The 26,130-nt window shown below is 42.4% G+C and overlaps 1 protein-coding gene across 2 annotated transcripts in view; it reads right to left on the reverse strand.

The window, feature by feature from the left end:
- The window catches only part of Vsx2 (Visual system homeobox 2), a 63,966-nt gene extending 38,069 nt beyond the window's left edge, over positions 1-25,897 (reverse strand). The window contains exons 1-3 of one of the 2 annotated variants that reach the window (XM_089474844.1): positions 23,367-25,897; positions 13,701-13,748; positions 3,204-3,436 (exon numbers count right to left, since the gene is read on the reverse strand). In XM_089474844.1, coding sequence (XP_089330970.1) covers positions 3,204-3,436; positions 13,701-13,748; positions 23,367-24,021 — 936 coding nt within the window. In that variant the 5' untranslated portion in view covers positions 24,022-25,897. The remainder of the gene's footprint in view (positions 1-3,203; positions 3,437-13,700; positions 13,749-23,366) is intronic. The other variant, XM_089474843.1, reaches the window with a different exon arrangement.
- Positions 25,898-26,130: the final 233 nt, after the last annotated feature.

The raw sequence follows: 26,130 nt of genomic DNA on the forward strand, positions 1-26,130 counted from the left end.
CAAGCAAATAGCTTAAGTGCCTGAAAATATGCAACACATGCGACAAGCGGGCGTTGCTCTGCATGTGTGTGTGTGTGTATGACAGTGTGTGAGTGTGTGTGTGTGTGTGTGTGGGTGTGCGTGATGTTGTTAGTTTCTTTTTTGGGGCGCCATCAAGTCAATTTCTAAAGTCTTTTTTGTCGGCACTCACACACACACACACACACACACACAGGCAAATAGTGCTGTTATTTTGCATGACATTTGCAGGCTAGTTGCTATGTGTGTATGTGTGTGTGTGTGTTGACGGTCGTAGTCTCAGCTCAGCTGCTGCGTTGCGGTCGTTTGGTCTTTAGAGTATTTTGTGGCTGTCTAACTGTTGAGCTGCCAAGCTATGTGTGTGTGTGTGTGTGTGTGTGTGTGTGTGTGTACACGCACATGCCTGTAAGCAAAATACACACACACTGACAGTCGTTGACTATTTGCGGGCACCGCAAACAACGTTAAATGCAAATTTACGCCAGCTCCAAGCAGCGACCCCTCGCACGCACGCCTCTGCTCCTGCCTACCTCGCTCACTCTCCTTTTCTCTCTCTCTCTCTCTCGCTCTTGCTCTCTCAGCAGGCAAACCCACAACAGTTACACACAAAATGGCCGTACTTTGGCGCCATTGCCTCAGTTGTTGCTGCTGATGACTATTGCCGTTATTGCCCAGCGTCGAGTGAGTGAGACAGAGAGACAGAGAGAGGGAGAGGGAGAGGGAGAGCGTGCTAGTGCAAGGCAGGGCCAGAATTGAAGTGTTAGTTGTAATGCTACTAATTGGACTCGCTTTTAGCAATGCTTCATGTGGCCCCAAGCAAGCTAAAAGCAAAGCTCCTTCAAGGGTGCCCATTCACACGTGTCTGTGTATGTGTGTGTGTGTGTGCGTATATATATGTGCACTACTCCAAAGTCTATAATTGGAAAATTTTACACACTCGAAATTCAATTTTCAGCTGCTGCTGCTCCTGCTGAAACTATGGGCTAACTGTGCGAGCATTAGCACTGGGATTAGGCTCTCGAGGCTCGTCAGCGCCTGGGCAAGGCAAGGCTGAGAGGGCCAGATTGAGTGTGAGGTTATGTGGCGATGCCACAAAGCATTGGCTGCTGACGAAGTTAATAAAGCTGAACTCGTGCAACTAAATGGTAACTGTAATTAGAAGAGCATAGCGATAGCTCACTAGATACTGGGCCAAGTAATACTCAAATCGACCTATTCCCTATGCAAGGTATAATAGCTGCGATATGTATCGATAAGCCTATTTGCGATATTTGACTAGTATTAATATAAGCATTAGTCACATGCTGACTCTCAGTAAATGCAGATATTGAATGTATTTTTTACAATGTGATCGATATTTATCGATAACAAATATTTTTTTATATTGATAATCAATAAATATGAGAAAGTTGTGTGAATACTCAGCATCAATTTGTGTTCTTACATATTTCCCTATAAATATATCGATAAATATGTATTATCGATACATTTTATGAAAAGTTTTAAAAATGATTTTTAAGCAAGAAACATAAATATAATGTTCATATGTTGTTAATCGACTAATTACTTATCGATAATGTCTTGATGATGGTGTCTGTCGATATTTATCGATCTAGCTGTATTAATATTTACATAGCAAAGAATAACACTCAAATGTATAACTCTTACTTGGAGCGATAGTTAACGATCTTGGCTTTACTCGATATCGAATAGATTCCTTGGCGCTGCTTATTGATATTGTGTATATCGATTTAAAAGCAACATCAATAAATACAGTATGTACAGGTTGGTTGTTAGCATTATCAGCTTGATAATGAATAAGCCATATTCATCGATATATGTATGTCTGTGTATCGATATTCTAGCGATATTTTTGTTGTTGTCACAGGTTTCTGTTCTGGCAGCTTAGGCAAGCGATAGTTAGGTATGAAATCGCCTTAAATGCCAACACATACCGATATTAGCGGTAGTGCCCGACTGAGCACCACAGCCTCCCTCCAGTCGACGCACTGCAAGTCAAGTCTTCGGCTGAGTCTGTGCTGAGTGCCTCGGCCCTTGAGCTGCTTCCCTAAAAACGGGCGAACAATGTGGTATGGGAATGGGAATGGAATGGGAATGGGAGCAGCCTGCAGCTCGCCCGTTCCAGTTGCCATTGCCGTTGCCATTGCCCTTGCTCATACCCGCTAACGGTAAGGCCGCTACCCGTTTCGTGAGTGGCGCACTCGATGCGGGTAAAAGGGCAAATTCGCTTCGTTTGTAGGGCAGAGGGCGAGGGGGGAGCGTTGGCTGAAGTAACTGCGCCATAATTACACAATTTTTGCCTCTTTTTTTTGCGTACTTTTCGTATAAATTTTCGTGCTAATCAAACACATTGAGCAAGCGAGAGAGCGAGAGTGGTAGAGCACTAGAGAGAGGGAGAGAGAGAGAGAGAGAGAGCGTAAGCTTTTTAAGGGTGGCAATTTGTCGACGTTCAAGTTCACTCGATGAAAACACACGCAATCTCTCTCGCTCACACTACACTTCTCCTCCCTTCCCTCCTCCGCCTCTCTCTGTAGTGCGCCATCTCGCTCGCACAGCCGTCGCTGACATTTAGCTAGAACAATAATGGCCATTAAAATGCTTAATTATATATTCGCAAACGTAGCTGATTTTTTGAAGCCTCCCAAAACGAGTCTCCGTCTGCGTCTCCGTTCCCCCTGGCCCCTTGCCCTCCCCTATGGCAAGCTGACGCGGCTATGCCGAGTGCTTTTTGGCAGGACTCGGCTGGCTCAATATATGCAGCGACTGTTGGAGCTGCACTTGAGCCGCTGCTGAGGTTGATTGCCTATTAGGACTCTGACAGGATGGCAGCACAGTGCAGCAGAAAGCAAGTGGGAGGGACGCAGGACGCAGGACGAGGCACTGACAACAATGCGCTTGGAGGTGTGAAAAATCAGCGCAGAGAAATCCAAACAAAGACAACGAGACAAAAAGGAAATGCAAATTCCTTGCCTTCAATCGCAAACATCCCGAGCCCAAATGGAATCCTCTTTCAGCTGGGCTTTTGTTTTGTGTTTTGCCAACACAACACCTCGCTCCAGCAGGATGTAATTAGTTCGTTAATTCATTAAGCGCAATGAATGCGAACGGGATCAAATTACCTGGCCGCGTCTTCGGCTCAGCTCTATTCTATCTGGATGACTCACCTGTATGCGATCCTCCGGCAGTTCCGTTTTCAGTGAGAGCATCTCGCGGGCATAGACGTCGGGATAATGGGCCTCCTTGAATGCTTCCTCCAGCTTCTCCAGCTGGTAGCTGGTGAATATGGTGCGGCTGTGCCGACGCTTCTTCTTCTTCTTTTTGCCATTGGGCCCCAGGCCGGGACCAACACCGAAGCCATTTAAGCCATCCATGCCAAAGTCCTTGGCAGCCAACGAACCTGCAATGGGCAATTTGGTATTCATTGCATATCAATTTCAATCTCAATTTCAACTTTCAACTTTCAATTTGATTATTATCTCAATGTCAATCGGTTTTTGTTTAGCTCTATTTACGCCAAAGCTCGACTTGTATTTGATATTTAGTTCAATTTATTTTCAAAGCAATTTGATTTTCAATTTCAATCTCTTTGAGCTGTCTTCTATCTTTCAACTTTCTCACTTAAACGTTCAATTAAGTCATATATTCAGTTAAATTATTATTATTAATTATTAACAATAGTTCAAGTACAATTAATAATAATAATTTAGCTGAATATATGACTTAATTGTACTTGGACTATTGTTGTCTCTTTCTTTCTTTCTCTTTCTCTCTTTCTTTCTCTCTCTACATCCATTCTTCCTCTCTTTTTACTGAATTTCTATATTTCAATCTGAATGCTTTTATAGTCATCAATTAGCAAACCCATTCAATGTGTTAATTTTCAGTTCAATCCCACTCTCTCTCTCTCTCTCTCTCTCTCCCTCTATCTCTATCTATCTCTCATTCTTTGTTCTGCTCTATTTCTCTCTCTCCAATATTTAAAGCTCAACTTTTGTTTTCATTCAACTACCAACTTAGTTTCAATTCCAATTCAGCTTTAGCTCTGCACCGCTCTTTCGCTTTCCCTCTCGCTCTGTTCATTTCCTTGTCAGAATTAGTTCACAGCCTTTTCTTTCTTTTTTTTTTTTTAAGTGCTGCTCCCATGACCTACACACTGAAAAATTCCTCCCACACAGGGTGAGGGAGGGGGCAGGGGTAGAGGTAGAGTTAGAGGGAGAACGACTGGCTGCCCCTATTTGAGGCGTCGCTGGAGCGCGACTTTGAGTGCTTCTGTTTTCAGTAGTTTAGTTTGAATTCAGTTTGTATCTCTTTTGTTGTTCTTTCCACAGACTGTGCTGGCTGGTGGCTGGCTGACAATGTTATTTTAAATATTTAATAATTGTATCTAGTTTCGCACTTCCTTCGGAGGCTGCTTCAAGGAAGACACCACTTGACATCGTCGTGACCCTCGCAGCGCTGGGGAAAAGTGAAAGCGGCTGCCGAGGATGACAGTCATAATGATGATGATGATCAGCATGATGATGATGATGATGATGATGAGCGTGTTGACAGGCACTTTTTGCTGCCTGAAGGGGATCTCGTCTAGCCGCCGATCAGCGCCACTTGCCTCGAGCCTCCGAGGCCAGCAAATTTTGTGGCTGCCTTTCAATGGGCAAATCGATGAGGATTGAAGCACCCGGAAAACACAAACACTAACACACACGCACACACACACACACACACACACGAGGATAGAGAGCGCAAGACAAAGGCAAAAATCCAATAGCAAATAGAGCTGGTTTTTATTTTATTTTGTTTTTGTTTTTTTGTAGGAAAGTAAAACAACAAAAAGAAACCAGCAGGGGCATGAAAAAGACGCTGAAAACATGCAGCAAACTCATGTGTGCGCGCTTTACTCCAAACCAATTCGCATTGAAATTCGATATGAAAAATTAAGCAGAAGCATATTTATGTAGTCGATTGTTGTTGTTGCTGTTGTTGTTGTTGTCGCTGTCGCTGACGAGTTGTTCAAGTGAAGCGCTGACGTGTATCCTTCTCACAAATATATATTGTATGTGCATATATACATACGTACTCATATGTATAGTTGTTGTTTTTGTTTCCACTAAAGATGCGTGAATGATTGTGAGTGCAGCGTAGTGAAGTGGAATCGCAGTGTAATGAATGCGATTTGTGGCATCTTGAATTACAGACGAAATGCGGCAAAGGCAATTGCCTAAAATCTCATACACAAGCAAACAGACAATATCCGCATTGAATACGTTCAATTTGTGTGCCTGTGTGTGTGCCTGTGTGTGTGTCTGTGTGTGCTGAGCCCTTCAATTCGTTTCTAATTCGCATTAACTCCAATTGTTGATGCCCATAATTGCTGTTCGTATAATAGCCTCATATCATATTTAACACCATTTAGAGCGTCGATTAAAATTCAATTCGATTTTCAGATTTTTCTTTTTTCCAAATTTTTTACCAGAAGCCTGTTCAATATTGACTTTTAATCTCTTTGCTATATGCCATAGTCATTCAATATGCTTTGAAAAGTGTTTAATATTATATACTTTTATAATTTTAACCATTGCAATTACCAAAAAATTAAATAAATGAAAAAGTATGTATATGGCTTCAACTTCAATGCCAATTCAATATTGAACAGGAAAAAAATTGCTTGCTCACAATTACATTAAGAATTCCTTCAATTATTTCTCCATAAAATATTTGTATTTCCATTCATATATTATTATTCATATTCATTCATAATATATATTCATATTCATTCATATTATACATTTATTCATATATTAGTTTCAGTTATTAGTATTAGTTGAAATTCAATCTAATAAGTCGTTCATTAAATATAAAATAGAATCCCGATAATTCGAAATGGCAAGGCGATCCTTTGTTTTTTCGATTTAGACAGAAATTCAAACTATCGAGAATTAGTGAAAACAAATTTCTTTCAAGGGAATAGAAAATTTGTTCGATTTATCGCGGTTCTCGATTTAACGGGGTACGAATCAGCGAAACTGGACTATATTTTCCAAGTTACTCGCATCACAGTCATCATTCATAAAATATTTTGATTGGTTAAACGTCATTGATTCAACTTATATTCAATTCTTATTCAATATTGAAGGGCACATTTTTTGTCTTCAATTCACTCCAGCCTTAAAAATTTTAATCATATATCAAGTAACTTTTCATCTTTCACTTTCAATTTCAGTCTACTGCCCATTCAATATCGCCCATCCAGCTAGTAATTAACTAATTCAATGTATTATCCAATTAGATTTCTTGTCAATCAGCAATTACCCAAAAATGAACGTAAGATCTATCGATATGGCCTACGACTTGTTTGTGTTCAATGCGTGTCCAATTAGTGTTATAAATAATGTAACGCGCTGGCTGACGCTAATCAACACTATGTTTGTGTGTTGCATAAATCTAATTATGCAATTATGCTGATGAGCAAATGTGCGAAATTAGTTAGTTAGACGCGCACAAAAGTAGGCAACATTAAATTCGCTTGCTCTCTGCTTACACTTGAGCCCAGCGCACTTTTAATGAGCACACGCATACACAGAAGCCGACTTACACACACACACACGGGCATACGCACACACACACATGTATATGTAGCCAGCTTTATTATTGAAAGTTTTGCCAACATAAAAGTCGAGGCAGGCCAATGCCACACACACACACACACACAGACACAGCCAGCACATAGCGACTAACACACACACACACACACACACGCACATGCATCACAACATATTAGCAATTAAAATTTTCTTAGTTAATTACTTTAAGCAGACGACGACACGAAAATTCCACAGCGAAAAATGTTGCAGCAAATGAAAGGCGACAGCATCCCGAAAGAGACAGCGACATAGAGAGAGAGAGAGAGAGGGAGAGAGGGAGGAGGCGACTGGTGCGCGCCACGCCCAACAGCATGAAGTGAATTTTATGAAATTTATGCGCATTTCACTAGAAAATTTAATTAGGAAATCTAATTTGCTCAAAAGCGCATAAAAAATGTCGCCCAGCGTGGAAATAGCTGCTGCTTTCTGCTGCCTGCCGGCTCCTGCCTGCCGACTCCTGCCGACTCCTGCCAGCTGCTGTCGCTGCTTGGCCGCCATTTTGGTTCACTCAGCTAGCCGCAGTGTCTATGCGAGTGTGAGTGTGTGTGCGTTTATTGTCTGTGTGCGTGGGCGAGAGCAGCACAGAGAAAGCGAGAGAGAGAGAGAGAGGGAGAGAGCTGTGGGAGTGGGGCAGAGACATGCATCAAGTAACCAACAAAATGACTAATTCGTGGCTCATGTGTGAGTTGACGCGCTGACTGTGTGCATATGTCTGCGTGTGTGTGTGTGTCGCATAAACAGTTGCAAGGCAAAATACGCTAATAAAGTGGCTGAGCAGCAGCAGCAGCAGCAGCAGCAGCGAGGGCAACGAAGGCAGCGCTGTCGCCAAGCGAGGGGAGGAGTATTTGCAATTTGCATTAGCGTCAAAGTGGCTGCGTTTCTATGCATGTGAGTGTGAGTGTGTGACTGTGTGAGTGTGTTGCCTAGCTAGCCATCTTGCTCACGCTCAGTGGCAGTGGCTTTGGCATTTGTTGACTTTTTGCCAGCTCTTTTTTATTTGTACTAATTAGAAATTAAATTCAATTATTTGCTTGAGAAATCAAATAAGAAATATACAAAATATAATATAGGGCAACACTGAGACAGAAAGCGAGACGAATGCAGAGAGACAGGGAGAGTGAGTAGGAGAGCTTACGAAAATATTCACAGCGTAATTAAAACGGAACTTGAGATTTGTGTTCAGTGCAAGAAGTAAGAGTTGCAGTGAATTCTCACAGCATATTTCCTATGAAGAACATCGGAAGATGGATGTAACAGAAAATATATATATACTTGTTTAATGTACGGTTAGATTTTTATGTTGTGGGAAATTCGTAGGGAAGTATTTTTAGTAAACTTTGCTTTGCTTGCACAATTGAAAATGAAAGTTGAAGAAAGACAGAATGAGAGGTAAAGAGAGAAGTAGTGAATGAGAGGGAGGTGGAACAAGATTGAGAGAGCGAGAGAGAGAGAGAGAGAGAGAGAGAGAGAGACAGTGAGAGAGAGAGAGAGAGAGAGAAGGGGAGAGTCACATAGAGATAACTGTGGAAGAGGAAAAGAAATTGAGATTGATAGAAAGAGAGAGAGAGAGAGAGAGAGAGAAGGAGAGAGAGAAGGATGGAGGTAGAGAGGTAGAGACAACGAATAGAAGGATGAGAGCGATAGAAGAGAGAGAGATTAAGATAGTGATAGAGAGGAGTGAGATAGGAAAAGATATATTGAGACAATCTGACAGAGAAAAAGATTGAGAGTTAGTTAAAACGAGTGAGAGAGAGAGAGAGAGAGATAGGTGATAGCAATCGAAGTCCAAGTACTGAGTGAGATACTACTACTGTTCATAGAATATATAAGAACAATCAATTTGACTTTGTATTAGAATCGAATAAAAGCACGACCAAAGAAGAAGACAATTCAAATGCAAGGAATCTATTTAGTCCCTCTATGATATTCGATGCGATGAAATACGAATACTCCAAACCTTGAAACGCGTTGACTGCGAAAGCTTTTGCCTCTAAAGGCTAATCAAATGAGATTCAGTTGGTATTCTTACCTATTCAATCTGCTGCACCGCACTTATACCTCGCATATCCAACTCATACCATACCATATGCCACTCCGCACTCCCCTCATCGAGCATCGCGGAACCCAAAAATAAGCCCAAAATAGAATCGATATGCATAAATTCTGTTGTCTGACGTCATTTTCCCATTTCCTCAATTGCCATGCATAGCTTCGCTGCCCGCCTTCAACTGAACTTGTTCTCTCTCTCTCTCTCCTCTCCCGCTGCGTCCCTCCCTCATCCCCCTCTTTGCCGTTTTGATCTGCTTGGGTGTTCGTCGTAATTTGCGCACTCAATGGAAAATTGTTAATTAGATTCCTTGCTTGCCGTGTGACTTTGTCTTCTTCACCACGTCGGCGTCGTCGTCGTCGTCGTCGTTGTCGTTGTCGGCCATTGTTATGCTGTCCCCCTACCGCACCCCCCCTCTCTCTCTCTCTCTCTCTCTCCGTCTCGCTGGCTGTGCTTTGACCCCTCACTCCATCATATTCAAAGTCCTTTGCCATCCCGCTTTGGCGCATGCCCCACGGCTGAAGCGTTTTAGCCGTTGCCTTTGTGTCAAAGTTGGTTAACGTGATTGCTGTTGGCCCTTTGCCCCCCCCCCCCCTCCCCCCTTCGCCCACTCTCCACCAGAGCTGCTGCACCCCACCTCAACTACCAATTGTTTTAAACCACCTTTCCGCTTCAACGACTCAACGCGAACCCAACGAACTTTAAGTGCAAAGCATTTTACAGCAGCGAACGGCCAAGAGGAGAGCGCAATTTTTGCACTAAACTTTTTGCTCTTTCACTTTTTACTAACACCATGTGTGCCTGTGTGTGTGAGTGTGTCTCTGTGTATGTGTGTGTCGTGTGCGCTCAGGTTTCGGTTTAGTGAAATCTCCTCAAACGGTAACGAGTGCAGGAAATAACACGGATGCGGGCAACGAAACATCTGAACATCCGGACATGGAGCACAGCACACACACACACACACAGAGGTGGATCAGTGGGTGGTGTGGGCGTGGCAATTGGTTAGTGCACCTGCCAAGCGCTGCCAACTCAAATGGGCCATTAGCTGAACAGCCAAATAAGCCATCAAAGGCAATTGATTCATTAACACACTCACTTGCTCAATTTGAACACGATTACGAATGTATTTGCAACTAATTCATTTACTTAAGTGAATCAGTTGGATGTCTCAACATTCTTTCTTTCTTTTGTGAATGAGCCACAAAGTGAGCTGGCAATGGAGAGGGGGACATGTGCATGAAGAAGTTGTGAATGAAGTCAAACTGGGATCAATCCAAAAACATAACTCGAATTTAAATAGCGATTATCCTGCCGAACTGGCGATTATCCTGAATAGTAGCAAGTGTAGGACAGCGAATACATATATGTATATATGGATAGAGAGACGGACAGAACGATGAACGGGCGCTATGATAGACATAAACATACATGGATAGGGAATCAGATGGGCGGATAGACGTAAGGGCAGGTTGACGGACGGGCGTCCGGATAGACGGGTGAACGTATGGACGGACGAACGGATAGATGGAAGAACGGACGGATGGACGGGTGAATAAATGGACGGATGGACGGGTGGACGGACGGACAGACGGATAGACAGATGGACGGATGGATGGATAGACGGATGGACGGACGAACAAACGGATAGACGGGTGGACGGACGGATAGACGGGTGGACGGAGGGATAGACGGGTGGACGGACGGACAGACGGATAGACAGATGGACGGATAGACGGATGGACGGATAGACGGATGGACGGACGGACGGATATATGGATGGACGGACGGACGGACTGATAGCCGGCTAGACAGATAAACAGACGGATAGACGGATGAACAGACGGATAGATGGATGGACAGACGGATAGACGGGTGGATAAATGGATAGATGGATAGACGGATGGACAGACGGCCAGATGGGTAGACGGGTGGACGGATGGACGGATGGACAGATGGATAGACGAGCGATCAGACGCATGGACTGATAGAAGGACGGACGGACGGATAAACATACAGACGCCCGGATCACTGAGAAACGAGAACATGGATGGAGGGACGTTTGGATGGAAGAATGAAAATACACATGCAAAGCTGGACGTAGAGACGCGCAGTTAGGCGTATGCTCAGATGGATCAAGAAAGAGATGGGACGTACATGCATGTGAACGGATATAAAGGCGGAAATTCAGCTAGAATGACGAACAGACAAATTGGGGATTGGAGCACGTGAAACGAACGACAGGAAAGATGTACGAACAGATGGACAGCATGAGCCGACGATCTCTGTCAAGTCAGCTCATTGTCCCGAATTAGAACGAACAAGTACTCTTATTGGAATCTCCTACGTCCCCTTGATTACTCTCATTGAATGACTCTCATTATTGCCTTCCATTTCGATAATATTAATAAATAGCAAGCAACTGCAACTCCTCCACAGGTTGTCAGCCAACAGAGGAAGGCGAAGAAGAAGAAGAAGAAGAATAAGAGGAGGAAGTTGTCAACACGTTTACCCCTTTCCCCACTGGCGACGCTCATAAACAATTCAAAGATTCACTCAACTGGTGTGCGATGCGAAATGCGATTGGTTCCACATGTGCCAAGCGTATGTGAGTGTGACTATGTGAGAGTGTGTGTGTGTGTGTGTGTGTGTGTTGCATGTGTTTGTTTCAATTAAGCGCAAAGCAGAGGCCGTGGGCTGCCAGCTCCGCAAATGCATTCGCCATGGCCAGCAAATAAAACTTAGACACGCTCGAACCCTGCACAGGGCTGAGCAGCGCGGCCAGGCAAGGGTTACAGCCAGCCGCGGGGAGATGGCGCTGCCGGGGGCGGGAGGGGGCTGCACAAAAAAAATGCCAATTAAAATCTTAGCCGGGACAAGTGCATCATCAGGCAAGACAAGACAAGGCAAGGCCGACAAGAGAGTGGAGAAGAGATGGAGCGTGGCGCAATGCATTCTCTCTAAGCCACCACTCTCTCCCTCTCTCTCTCTCTCTCTCCCTCTCTCTCTCTCTCTCGCTGGTTGCTGCTTAAACCGAGTGAAGAGTAGAGACACAAGGGAAATTGCCCCACTTGACGCCTTTGTGTGGAGCTCGTCTTGCTATCCGCTCGCAAATGGCTCAAAAGTGGCTGCTTTTCTTCCTCTTCTACTGCTACTTCGTCTTCTTCTTCTTCTTCTTCTTGCCGTTGCTGCTGTTGTTGTTGTTGCAAGTGAAGAATGCGAACGTCAAGTGGCTGCTACTAAAATACTTAAGCAGCGCACTTCTGGCCTGCATAAAAAAAAAAAAAAAAAAAAAAAAAAAAAAAAAAAACGTGGAGGAGGGATATAAAAAAATGGAAAACAAAACAGAATTGCCAAGAATGCGCTGGCAAGTGGCAAAGTTCGTGCTAACCAGAGATTAGAGATTAGAGACAAGTGCGCGAGGCAACACAAAATGGCAATTAACCAGGCCCAGAGAGCAATAGCAACAGCTAGTTGGGCTGGTTGAAGCTGCAGGGGAGTCTTAAAGCAAGAGTCCACGATAAGCGATATTTTGGCTAAAGCTATCGATAGCTGTAAGTAATTAATATCGAGAGCTAACGATAATTACACAGATTCATTTTGGTATATTCTAGAAGTAATTGACGATTTAATACTAAATGAAATTCTAGCAATATGATTGCCCAGCAATAGCTGTTATCGATCTATCGATATACTCATATGGGTTCCATTCGTATTCGATTAACTTCAGCTAAATTTAATTATTAAACATCAAAGATTAATGTTTGCTTTCAATATATGCTATCGATTAATATCGGTTTTAATATAACTACTGTTGAGCAATAGCTTATATCAATAGCTCATATTAACTTGTATTATCAATACACTAATAAACTCATAGCTTGAACAAACTATCAAAAAATCGAAAGTAATTAATTGTTATAAATATACGCTATCGATTTTTATCGTCTATGTTATTGTGCTATCGATCTTATTTTAATTTGATTTTGACAACAGACGTTCGCACTTATTCGCTTTTATCAATATATTACTTTATCTATTTCATATTGATTGGAGACTTTCAATCACCATTTATCGAAAATCGAATATGTATCGGAATGCGCTGCTTTCAAATTGAATTAGCTGCAGACGTTCCTCGGCCCGCTCCACTTGATTGCATCTGCTAAGACAAACAATTCAATTTACACACTACACTCCACTACATGGACTTGCACGCCAGCTCTGGCAACCCTTTGTTCCAATTGGATTTTGTGTGCGCCTCTTATTGGATAAGTTTATGTGCGCCTCGCAATTTCTTTCACTTTTGTTTTGTTTTTTGTTTTGGTTTTTTTTTGCCTTTCGTTTGTTTTCGGGCATGTGTGTGCCGAAAGGGTTAAAGCACACACACACTCACACATAAACGGGGACAGGGATGTCATGTGCTTGCGTCAAGGATGTGTGGAGGCTGTGTGCGAGATGTATGTGCGTGTAAATTGCGTATAAAAACGTATGTTGAAAATATTTATTGCCCGTTGCGAATGCAACAAAATGAAAATGAAAATGGAAATGAAAATTTCATTAGTTGACTTCAGCCACACACACACGCACGCACATATATGCCTGTGAGTGTGTGTATGTTAGTTTTTTTCTCTCTCTTTTGTTGTTGCTTGTTTTAAGCTAAATTGTTTATTTTATTAGCAATTTGGAAGATTTATGAGTTCGCCAGGAGCTCTCAACACGAAATGAAGCGCCGGAATGCCCATTAATTAGCGTGCAGCTAGACTAACGGAAATATGGGTGCGTGTGTGAGTGAAAGAACGAGAGTGAGAGAGAGAGAGTGAGTGAGAGAGAGAGAGAGCGAGGGAGTTGCTGCTGCCCTCTGTGGGTCAGTTCTTGTGGCAAAGCTTTGCCAGGACTCGACTTGACAATCCGTTCATTGCCTACCTTTAGGCGCTTCCTTTAATATTTCCTAATTAGATTTTAATTCAAGTTTCGCTTACCCGTTAAACATGTTCCGGTGCCAGCGAAATTCTTCAGCTGCGGAAATCCTGCGAATGAAACGAATATAAAGGAGACTTCAAACAATTGTACATCAAGGAAAAGTTAGTGGAGTGGATAAGGTTTGATATTGAATGCTATCATAGCCAATTGAAGCTACATATATATGCATTTGTTATCGATAACATGCCATACGTTCAGTTATCGGTGTACAAAATGTGTTCATAGATATTATAATCAATCTAAACAATAACAGAATAAACTTTAATCGATAGCTATCACTAGATACTGTCGATATGTTTTGTTTTAGAATCGATACAAATGTGTTAAAGATAATTAAAGAGAAAACTGTCTATATAAAAATTTTGATATATTGGGTAATTTGATGGACTTATTGATAATCGATCGATACATAGATATCGATCAATAATATACTTTGTGTGGTACGCAACAATTTCTGCAAGTAGTATTAAATCTGAGCTTCTTATCGATATATATGTATGTATATATACTTGGTGTAGTACGCAACAATATCTGCGCGTAGTATCTAATCCACGTTTAACAAAGCTATATCGATCTTATTTATATATTTATATTATATATTTATATATGTATATTGAAAATCCTTTCTACTGTCATTTAAAATTTTTTTTGAGATTTGAATGAGGCCTTAATTGAATTGCGAACAGAGTATTCCGCAGTCAGTTGATTTCGTTTGCTTTTCCTTTTCTATAGAGACGGTCGTCGCATTTATTAGCCTTATACAAGCGGTCGGCTCCAACGATCTGACCCTGACCGCGCCTCATTTTGTGCTCCACCAGACTCGGAGCACATTCAGCTTGAGCTCAGCTCGCAATGTTATGGCATTTGGACAGCCGGCAGCAGAGAATGGGGGGGTAGCTGGGTTGGAGCGAGGGTCGAGGGATCGCTCCTCGGAGTGACATATCAAAGCAAAATCAAATTTGACAGACAACCGCGCTAATTTCTGCTCGATGTTTCATTGTTTCAAGGCGTTCATCGGTTGTTCGGCTCTTCGGCTGTTCGGCTGGCCCATAAGGGGTTGCAGAGAACAAACGGCACTCGGCGGGCACTACGGTAGGGCTAAGGGAGGGGCTGCAGCACGCGTGAGCTATGCGAACCGCAAATACCCTCGACATGTAAATATTTATTGTACGATGCATGAGCTGCATACGTGCCAGAGAGTCATACGATATTGTAGTTGTTGGCCCAGCAATCGCCGTTGCATTGTTGGAATTTCACAGATATAATATTTCAATATACAAACAATGCCCTGAACTTTGATTAGTGTAATAGGAAATCTTTTTAATGTAAATACTTGAGCGATAAATTTATTGTTGATATGATAGAATAGTTCAATCAAGGCTTTATAGAGAGAGAGAGAGAGAGAGAGAGAGAGAGAGAGAGAGAGAGAGAGAGAGAGAGAGAGAGGGAGGGAGAGAAAGAGGGACGGAGAGAGAGAGGGAGAGGGACAGAGAGAGAGAATAGAAACTAGGTTTGCTTGCCTATAAAAAACTGATTATAAATATATTTCATATATCTCTATACATATGTATGTACATGTTCATAGGTCAACTTATGCTCTGCATTACATAATGCATAAGAAATTTATAAAGCTCATTGTTAGAGCATAAAATGCTGCAAGCACAATAAGCGAAAGGGTCAGGGGGAGAGAGAGGGGGGGGACAGGGAGAGAGATTTCAACTGAAGCAATACACAGAAGTATATGCAAGTATGTGTGTCTGTGTGTCTCTCTGCATGTGCGTGTGTGTGTGAACCCTACGCCAAGCGAGTGGCGAGTGAAGCGGAGGATGTCAACAATCAGCACACATCAAACTGGAAACTACATTTATTAGCTTTCGCCTCGTTGCCAGACTCCTCAGCCCGTCAGCCCCCTCCGAGTGCCTTGGCCACCCCCTCCCTGCCCCCGACACGCTGCTGCCTGCTGGCATGCCCTCTTGCCTCGCTTAGTAACCGCTGTGGCATGTCAACGGCAATCAGCAGCCGCTGCCGCTTGTTGATTTACCAAGAATTTTGAAATTGTGAAATTCGATATTGCGCGAAACTCTGTATTCTGTAAGGAATTGTGAGTACTTGCATGTGTGTGTGTGCTGGTGTATGTGTGTGTGTGTGTGTGTGTCTGAGCTGAATGTGTAAATGTGAAAACGCACAGCTCTATAGAAATGCAAGTGACGAAGTATTTATAAACTGATTAAGGCTAAACAATAGCTGATATGGGTCGACACGAGGCGAGCCGAGCCGAGCAACGCCGCGCTGCTTGGCCCTCTTTGCTGGGACTCACGCAAATTTACAGCTAAACACTCTCTCGCAGTTGTACATACTTCTAATCGCGACCACACAAAGCGTGCTGCCACGCCCCCTCCTCGCAGCTCGGCCTTCCGCTGCTCCAAAGTGGAGCCGAAACAAAAAGTCGCATCGTGAGCTCTCAGCGCACAGCAAAGTAGCTCTTGCTCTGTGTGTGTGCCTGTATGAGTGTATGAGTGTTTGTGTGTGTGTGTGTGTGTGTTTGTATTGCGGGTCAAGTGAACAACAGCTGGGCATTGCCTGGTACAGGTTTCAATTGCCCAACACGAATGCATTCGTCGTAGATCTGACTAATTTCAAGATATTTTTCGCACGCAAAAGCTGTGCGAATATTAATGTGAATAAAAATGTGAATATGTCGTGAGTCCGAATTGGATTTATTCATATACCCTATTAGTCACATTTAGCATAATCTATAAAAGTAGCTATTAATTAATTAATAATGTGTATATTAAGTGAATACATTCAAATATAATGAATACATTCACTTGATTCGTTAAACTTGCATAAAATCAAAAAACGTTTCATATACATCCGAAGATCCATATGAATATATTCGAATTTATTCATATACCCTATTAGTCACATTTAGCATAATCTATAAAAGTAGCTATTACTTAAATAATAATGTGTATATTAAGTGAATACATTCAAATATAATGAATACATTCACTTGATTCGTTAAACTTGCATAAAATTAAAAAACGATTCATATACATCCAAAGATCCATATGAATATATTCGAGCGCCATAGTCAGCGTATTGTAATCCAGTGTGAATAAGTGTGAATATAATGAATACATTGTATATGATTCAAAATTTTAAGGTAATTCTCTAAAAAGTTGTTGGTAAAAACCTTTTGGACTGTACTAACAGAAATGTGAATACAATGTATTATACAATGAATACACTCAGGCAAGAATTCACTCTTACGTAATGAATACATTTTACTGAATCAAATGAATGTTGAATGAGTTCCATGCATTCACTGTGAAATCCAAATGTAAATTACGAAATGCTGTCTAGCGAATATTGACTATCAGGTGAATACACTCACACACTTACTCATTCATTCAATCAATCATGGGCAGCAAATCGAACAGGTCGGCAACTGTTTGGCCAACGTGCTCAAATCGTTGAGTGCCCACTTCAAATGAATATTTGTTGATGAATACTCGAATCTCAATCTGAATCTGAGTCCGAATCGGAATCTCAATGAATGTGCGCTGCATAATTAGCAGTCGTCGACATCGAGCAGTGAAAGCAGCTAAAAATAGCCAAAAAATCAAAATCAAAACAAAACAAAACAAAAATAATAATAAAAAAAAATAAATGAATAAATAAATCGAATCAAATGATGAACGAGAAAAATGGGGCTATGCTTCGACGGCCGAATGCTCTTCAACAAAACTGAATCGTTATAATATAGTTCTGCGATCTGCGCATAGAGTGGAATAGAAATCCCACTGATATATAGCTAGCTATAGATAAATCTAAACAAAGATTTGAAAATAGATATAGATACTGAATGCAATTTTAGATAAGGATAGATACTTACAGATACATTGGTATCGGCACATACGAATATAGATAGATAGATACAATTCTTATGGAAAGCACTTTTATAGACACATCACTCTAAATCTAGGTGTATCTCTAGAGATACAGATACTTGTGACTAGACCTATACAAATAGAGATGCAGATACAATAATATAGATATACCACATGTAAATACATAGAGCTACCATTTTGTTAGAAATCAGACTCTCTGTATAGGTACAGATACAGATAGATATATATCTATATTATATATATATATATACATAGATAGACTTGCATCTTTTAGGAATTTCAGTCTTCATACGCCTTTCAAATGTTTCCCGCCACTCTGGATGACAAATTCACTATACCCCCACTAGTTCACATATCCAAAGCATATTTAAATATCTAAAATGCGCTGCTATTCGATTCATGACGATTCGAAACGAGCCGCTGAAGAAGCAAAGCCAAAGCCATAGCAATTCACATGGAGGAGGCTCAAGTGCCAAATCGTGTTTATTTGCGCCAAAAAAAAAAAAAATAATAATAATAATAATAATAACAAAAAACAAAACACACCAAAATTACGCCACGTTCAGCTTTCAGCTACAACAATGTATCTGTCTCTATGGAAATGTATCTGTCTCTATGGAAATGTATCTATATCTGAGCCAATTTGTGCATAACAGTATCTATGACAATGTATCTGTGTTTATAGAAAAGTATCTATATCTATATCTATATCTATATCTATATCTATATCGATAGCTAAGTCGAGATCTATATCTATAGCGATATCGGATAGCTATATCTATATCTAGATCTATAGCTATATCTATATCTATATCTATATCTATAGCTATATCTATATCTATATCTATATCTATATCTATATCTAGATCTATAGCTATATCTATATCTATATCTATATCTATATCTAGATCTATATCTATATCTATATCTATATCTATATCTATATCTATATCTATATCTATATCTATATCTATATCTATATCTATAAAGTATCTCTCGCTGTGTATCCGCATCTCTTCGCTTTGCTTTTAGGCACGATCGCCTCGATGATTGCCATGTGACGCTGCAGAAAATCTAGCATATGATTATTTGCTACGTATATATACCAGGCACACACATAGACAAACACACATTATTGTAATTACAATTATAATTAGTGAGATTTTGTATTTATTTGGTGAGTTTTGCTCATTTATTAAATTTGATTGCGGCTAATTTCGCTTTAATGCGAGACAAACTTAACAGCCACACACACTCGCATACTCGCACACACACACACACACATACCCTCACACACACACAGTAAATTAACCCCTCGAGTGGCACTCAGTTTCGTTTGTCAAGTTGCTTTAATTGACTTTTAAATTTTTAGAAAAAAAAGAAGTGAAAAAACCGAAATTCACAAAAATCAAAGCGAACCAGATTGAGTGTGTGAATGGGCGGAAGGGTGAGTGGGCAGTGGGCGGGCCGAGGGGGGCTTGAGGAAGTTGGTGCTTCTAAAGTGCAACTGCAACAACAGCAGCAATTGCACTCTCGTGTCGGCGGCGTTCACACCTCAGACAATGCGACCAAGTGGCATGCAGCATGCGGCACATGCGGCAAAGCCGCACAGAGTCAGCGGCTGGGCGTGGCAGGACAAGCGCCAGCGGGCGGGCTCGCTCGTCGGGGCGGCGTTTGGGGCACTTGGCTGGACGGCTGCAGCGGGATGAGAGATGCATTCAGCTGAGCCACAAGCCTGGGCACTCAAAGCCCAGCCCAGCCAGAGGGTATACTGGTTTCAGCAGAGCATATGTACATACATATGTATATAGATATATATGTATACAAAATTTAAATCAATCAATCTGAAATTATAGCAAACTGATTACATGAGTTCAATATCTATATCCTCTCCTTATGAGTTGTGCTGCATGCAGCGTATGCTCTAGTCGAGCATACCCCATCGCTGGCACATGCTCTGTGTTGTTTCTTTTAGCAGTGCTTAAAATGTGCGTCAAAGCAAAATCAAAGCAAAGTCAAAGCAAGTTTGTCTGGCCAGGGTCTAGAGGTAGTTGGCCCCCTCTCTTTAGTCTCCTCTCTCTCTCTCTCTCTCTCTCTCTCTCGCTCACACTCCCTAGCATATAGAGAGACCGCACACATGGCGCACGGCGCACAATTAAGAATATTTCTATCAGCCCACAAAGTGGGGCAGTTGTGTGGCAGTGGCCGGGGCAGGGGCAGGGGCAGGGGCAGGGGCAGGGCAGCCAGAGGCTATTAGCAAAGTGTCTCAAATATCAAAGGGCAGTCGCAACACGTTGCCTGACGGACGACGGACAATGGACGGACAAGTCGTTTGGCCGAGAATCATCAGCGCAGCAGCAATTAGCAAAAGGTGCCCAAACACATTTATCGATTGCATAATTATTCAATTGTTGCAACATTGCAATATGTAAATCGAAATTGAGTGCCCATCTTATAGAGGGGCACAAGCAATTGTCTTACGTCTTGCATTCAATTCAATTAGAATTGATTCTCTTTTTTTTTCTTTTCTTGTAGCGTTTTAAATTTCCCTAATTTAATTGATAGTTAAGAAATGAGTTCAATCAAGATGTAAGTATGTATTTTTTACATATGTATATCTGTATGTATCTATGATCAAGATGTAAGTATGTATTTTTTACATATGTATATCTGTATGTATCTATGCGTGTATACATTTGTAATATATATATGCTTATCTGAAGAGTCACTATGTTTCTTCTATAATATTTTATTTATATAAGAAAACTATTTTTTTTTTTTTTGTGATATAGAAGAAAGGGTAAAGGGTAACTTAAGCAGACTATTTTGGTATATATATACGTACAATGTATGATATGACCTTATATATACATATATATGGTGTTTAGTGTATATATGCATTATTCATAATATCAAGTAAAAGATAGTTGAGTGGGACTGTATCTAAATTTTAGTAGAAGACTCTAAAACATCTAATATATTTCTGTACTAAGGGCTGAACAAATAAAAGTAAATACTAATTGTATATGTATGAATACTTTGTAATAAGGAACAAAAAATGGAATAAACTAAGTGAATGTATCGAATATTTTTTAACTGACTATTACCAGAAATTTAGTATTGTATTTATATATTTATATAATTCTTATTTGCTTTCATTTGCAACAACTCTTAAATTATTTATTTAGTAGCTCATATTTTTCATATATTTTTCTCATATGTTTCGCAAGCGCCTCGAAAGAGAATATACTCAAAGGAAACATATGAAAATGGTTAATTTAAGCCAAAATGTAATTTGCCAAAAGGAATTTGGGGACGTGACCCCGCCGATGCCCAGCAGATGGCGCTTCAAAGCTAAAAATGCGGCACACAAAATCTTCGCGCTATCAATTTGCAATAGCACAAGAGTGTGTGTGTGCGTGTGTTTCTACGTGTGTGTGTGTGTGTAAATACATCAAAACAACTGTCACAACAAAGCGACAAGAGCCAAAGTGAAAATTGTCAATTAAAATATTAAAAAAAAAAAAATGAAGAAAATACATTTCTGTGCACACATACATACACATAGAGAGTGTATATAGATAAATGGCTTGCGGTGTACGTTACCAATTTGGCAATTTGGCTTTTGGTTTTGCCTTGCTTCCGTCTGTCTGTGTAAAAGATCAAAGGCACTTAATGGCCCAGCTGAGTGTGACCGTTTGCCGCGAGGTCGAGTGTGTGTAAAGGAACATGGAAGAGAAGGGGAGGGGGAGGGGGAGGGGGAGGGGGTGGTGCTGGTGTTGGTGGTGGTGTTGTGTGAAGGCGCCATTTGGGTGGCAGGAAATCCGTTTTGGGCTTTTGGCCCCAAACTTGACGCGACTTTAATTGACGAAAGGGGCAAATGGGAAAAATCAACAAAAGTGTAAAAAATCAACGAGACAAACAACACGCACACACACACACACACACAGACACACACGCACACACACAACACGCACGCACACAAAGAAGAGTTGGCAAAGCAGAACGTAACAGCAACAGCGGCGTCGGCGACGGCGACGTCGACGGCAGAGGCAACAATATGCAAAATTAAATAAGATGACGCGAATAAAAAAAGCGGCAACAATAACAGTTACCAACAGCAAAAGCTGTGCCAAAAGTTCTTTCTCACATTTATTAAACAAATTACGCGAACAGGGCACAAAGCAGAGAAAATATGCGATAAATAAATACAAATAAACACACACACACACACAAGCATACACACAGACAAGCATACACACACACATGCATGCACGATTAATAAACGAACCAAATAATAATAACAACAATGCATCAAGAAAAGAGAAAGCAAGCAATGCAAAAGAAATATCGCCCGGAAGTTTCTAACAAACAAAACTCGAATGTATGTAGATTGACGCAAGAAAGAGCGAGAGGAAGAGAGCGAGCGTAACTAGAAGACGGCAGAGTGTAAAGTGTAGAGTGCAGAGTGTAGAGTGTAGAGTGCGAGTGCGAGTGCGAGTGAGTGCGAGTGCGTGCGCTATTTTTGCTCGTTCAGCGTGTGTGTGTGTGCGTGTGTGGGAGCAGTGCTGGAGTGCAGGCTAGCGACAAGCTGAACTTCAATTTGGCACAGTGAAACACTAACAACAACATGGTAAGTGATGACGATGACATTTCAACGCTAATTAAAATAATAATAACAATAACAACAGCATCAACCACAGCAACAATAACAGTTGGCACTTCAAGCAGCCAGATTATCTGTCTTGCATACACATGTACATATGGATATGGTGTGTGTGTGTGTGTGTGTATATGCCAGAATGTTAGTGTGTGGGAGAGTCAAACGTTGTGCGAGCTTCAGCTTGCTCTTTACTCTTGTTGTTGTTGCTGATGCTGTTCTTGTTGTTGTTGTTGTTTTTGCTGCCCGTCTCGCTGCGGTAATATTGCCACTTGCTCGACTTAAGCTCGCGCTCCCTCTCTCTCTGCCTCTCTCTCTCTGTTTCTTAAGGCCTCGCCCGCTCATCCGTCCACTAGTGCTGTGTTCCCTTTGTTGCTGATCCGCAGACAAAGTCGTGCTTAACAGTGAGGCAAGACATATTTATTTTTAAGCTTTTCATGCAGACAATCATGCATGATTATTTTATTGCCAGTCAAATTAAACATAATAAACATAATTAACTCTAACATAATTAATAGGTAGTAATAATTGAAATTTGGATTTGTATTGATATAAGCTCTATTAATATATGCCCTATATTTATTTTCGTATGTCTAAATAGTTTTCTTAATGAAATATGCTAAATATTAAACTGTAAACTTTGTGAATTTCTAATTCTCTTAAAATTTACATTTGCATTTTCGTTAATTGATTGCTCCACTGTGACAGTGTTTGTTGCTTCTCTTTCACACACACACACACACATGCATATATATAAGCAATTGCCATTGCAATTAGCAGCTCAACTTGAGTGGAGAGTTGGAGGTGGAGTGAAGTGGTTCAAAAGCTGCAGCTTGAGCCGTTGTCTATGTGTGCGTGTGTGTGTCTGTGTGTCTGATGGGCTCGTTGATTAATTTCTTTTTTATGCAAACTAAGCGGCTCTCGTCGCCTCTTGTATAGATGATTCTGTGTACGTGTGAGTGTGTGTGTGTGTGTATCGTGCAGGTGACAAAACCAGTTGCCGATTATTCGATCTGTAACTGTAACAGCGGCAGCTGAGGGGGACAGTAGCGGGTGAGGGGGGGATTTCGTTTTTGGGGTGTTTCGCTTACCCTGCGCATGCAGCAGCGGGTGATGCGGTGGCATTGGCATTGCTGCTGGCAACGGCGGCGGCGGCTGAGGCGGCTGCTGCTGCTGCTGTTGCGTGTGATGCTGATGTGGATGATGCGGATGGTGATGCGTATGCGGATGCGAATGCGGATGTGAATGCGGATGATGGTGATGATGATGCACTGCAGCGGCCAGCTGATGGGGCATAAAGGCAGCGGCCACAGCTGCGTGTGCATTGAAATACGCCATGCGCGAGGCGGCTGCCATTGTTAGTTGTTGTTGCTGTTGGTGATCCCTAAAATGTTGCTGTTGTTGTTGCTGTTGCTGCTCCAAGGTAGCCAAGCTGCTGGCCGCTGCAGTTGTTGCTGTTGCTGTTGCTGCTCCCAAGCTGCCGCTGCTGCTGTTGTTGTAATGCGCTGCATTTGTTGTTGTTGTTGTTGCTGTTGTTGTTGGCGGCGTTGGCGTTTCGCGTGCATTGTTTGTTGTTGCCGTTGTTAAATCGGTGGCCGTTTCGCATGTTGTTGCTATAGTTGCTTTAGTGGCACTTGTTGTTGTTGTTGTTGCTGCTGCCGCTGCTGTAGCGGCTGTTGTTGTGGCTGCTGCCGCAACGGCCAGGCCGAGCAGCTCTTGTATGGCAAATGGCGAACGCTGCGGCATCGCGCTCGCACTCCTTCGCTCCCTCTCTCTCGCACTGCCACACTCTCTTCCACTCCCTCTTTCTCTCTCTCTCTCTCTCTCTCTTAATTAGTTATTAGTAACTGCCGCGAATTCGAATTCGAATTCGAACTCGAAGTGGCTGCTAATATGTTGTTGGTTTGCTTCGCAAAATCGAAAATTGACTCGGCTTTTGTTGCTTTTGTTTTGTTTTGTTTGCTTTTAATTAAAACGGTATTTCAAAGCTTTGGCCACTTGCGCTCTCTTTGGCGCTCTGACTGTTGCTCTCTCGCTCGCTATCTCTCTCTGAGCTAATATGCCGGCTGCTCGTGTGTTATTTGTTCGTCTATGAGTGTGTGTGGCTATGTGTGTGTGACTGTATGTGTGTGTTTACTGCTATCTGTAGGCCGGCAACAATAACAATCGAGTATAACTGCACTTAACACTAAAAAAATGATTGTTGCTGTTGCTGCTGTTGATGTTGATGCTGCTGTTGTTGTTATTGCTGGCAATTCGCTCGCGTTTATCCCGCGTTGCTTTTATTTTTTTTCTTGTTTGTCGCTTGTGTCGCCTGTCGCAAAAACACACAACAAATTCGCAATAATTTCCACGTTAAACTGTTGCCTGACTTAATGTGCAGCAGGAGTTTTGTCGTCGCCATCGCCATCGTCATCGCCGTCGCCGCCGCCGTCGTCGTTGTCGTCGTCGTCGTTGTTGTCGTCGTCGTCGCTGTCGTCTACGTCGATGCCTGCCCCAGCTTTGGTGGTTGGGACATACTGGCTAGAAAGTCGCTGAGCGGTCCATCCAACGGTGCCATGCAACTTGCACGGGCAACGGCAAAGGCAAAGGCAACGGCAACGTCAACGGGATTTTTTAGCCTGACTTGATCCTTGGCAGCTACGTTGCCGACGCTGTCGTCGTCGCAGCGCTGCCACTGCACTGCCCGCGTCGCCGCTGCGCAACGGTAAACCAACGCCAGCTTCAGGGGCGGCGTCTGTTCACTGCCACAGCACTAGCTGTGCCGCTCACACACATTCGATCAGACGGCGTGCGCTTACGAACGACAATTTCCCCTGCACAGCGATTAAGCCCAACATGGCGCATGTGCGCAACAATTTTGTGTGTGTGCGAGCGGCACAGCTGCTGTTCGTAAGCGTGTGTCTAGCTGAGCCGCTCTAACGCACACAGTACTTCCAGTGTGCTGGAAAACTTCCAGTCGTTCGACCAGTTTTGTTTGTGTGCGTGCGCCGAGCTGCACAGGTGTTGGTGAACATTTGCATGTGTGTGTGTGCGTGGTGCCCATTTTGTATTGTGTATGGTGCTGGCTGCCACTGCCGCTGTCGCTGCTGCCACTGCTGCTGCTGTCGCTGCGGCCGTTAATGGGGTGGGATCTGCGGCAGCGGCAAGTTTCGGCTCGTTCAATGAAGGACGCCAATTTATAGCTAAAAAGCAAAAAATTAAAAAAGAAAATAAAGTAGAAAAGAAATCACACAAAATTTATCAAATGAGCTGAGGAGGAGTTGTAAAAACTATATGTAGCAGTTGGATGTTGTTATTGTTATTGCTGCACATGTTTGTTTGTGGGGCGCACCACTACTAAAACAGCCGTCTAATTAAAATGTTACAGAGCTCCTGCCATGATAATGGCCGAGAGTAACTGTTCAAGCATTGCAACCAGCTGATCATGACATACTCCAATACAATGACAAACAACAACAATTGGCAGGCACTTGGCAAAACACAACGGGGCTTTTGTCATTACCGATGAAGCGTCGCGACGCTTCAAACGGTTTTTCTCACGCCCACACGCGCCATTAGCAGCCGCCAGAGCAACTGAAACGTCAGCCCACGCGCGAGCTTTTTTCGCCGCAAGTCTATTAAACAATCGAAATGCCAAAGCTACAATTACAGCAGCAACAACAACAGCTACAGCAATGAGTCGCGCTCTCACGACATAACTTCGTCGTCGTTGTCGTTGTCGTCGCCGACTCTTTGTCTATGGCAGCGGCCACGCAGTCTGGAGACTTCTGTCGTGGCTGGCTGCGAGAGGGAGACGGCCAGTGCCTAGCACTCGATTGGCTGGAATGTGGGAGCGAGCGAGCGCACGAACGA

Source organism: Drosophila arizonae, chromosome X (assembly GCF_054131065.1).
Source record: "Drosophila arizonae isolate 15081-1271.41 chromosome X, UAZ_ARI_1.0, whole genome shotgun sequence".
NCBI lineage: Eukaryota > Metazoa > Arthropoda > Insecta > Diptera > Drosophilidae > Drosophila > Drosophila arizonae.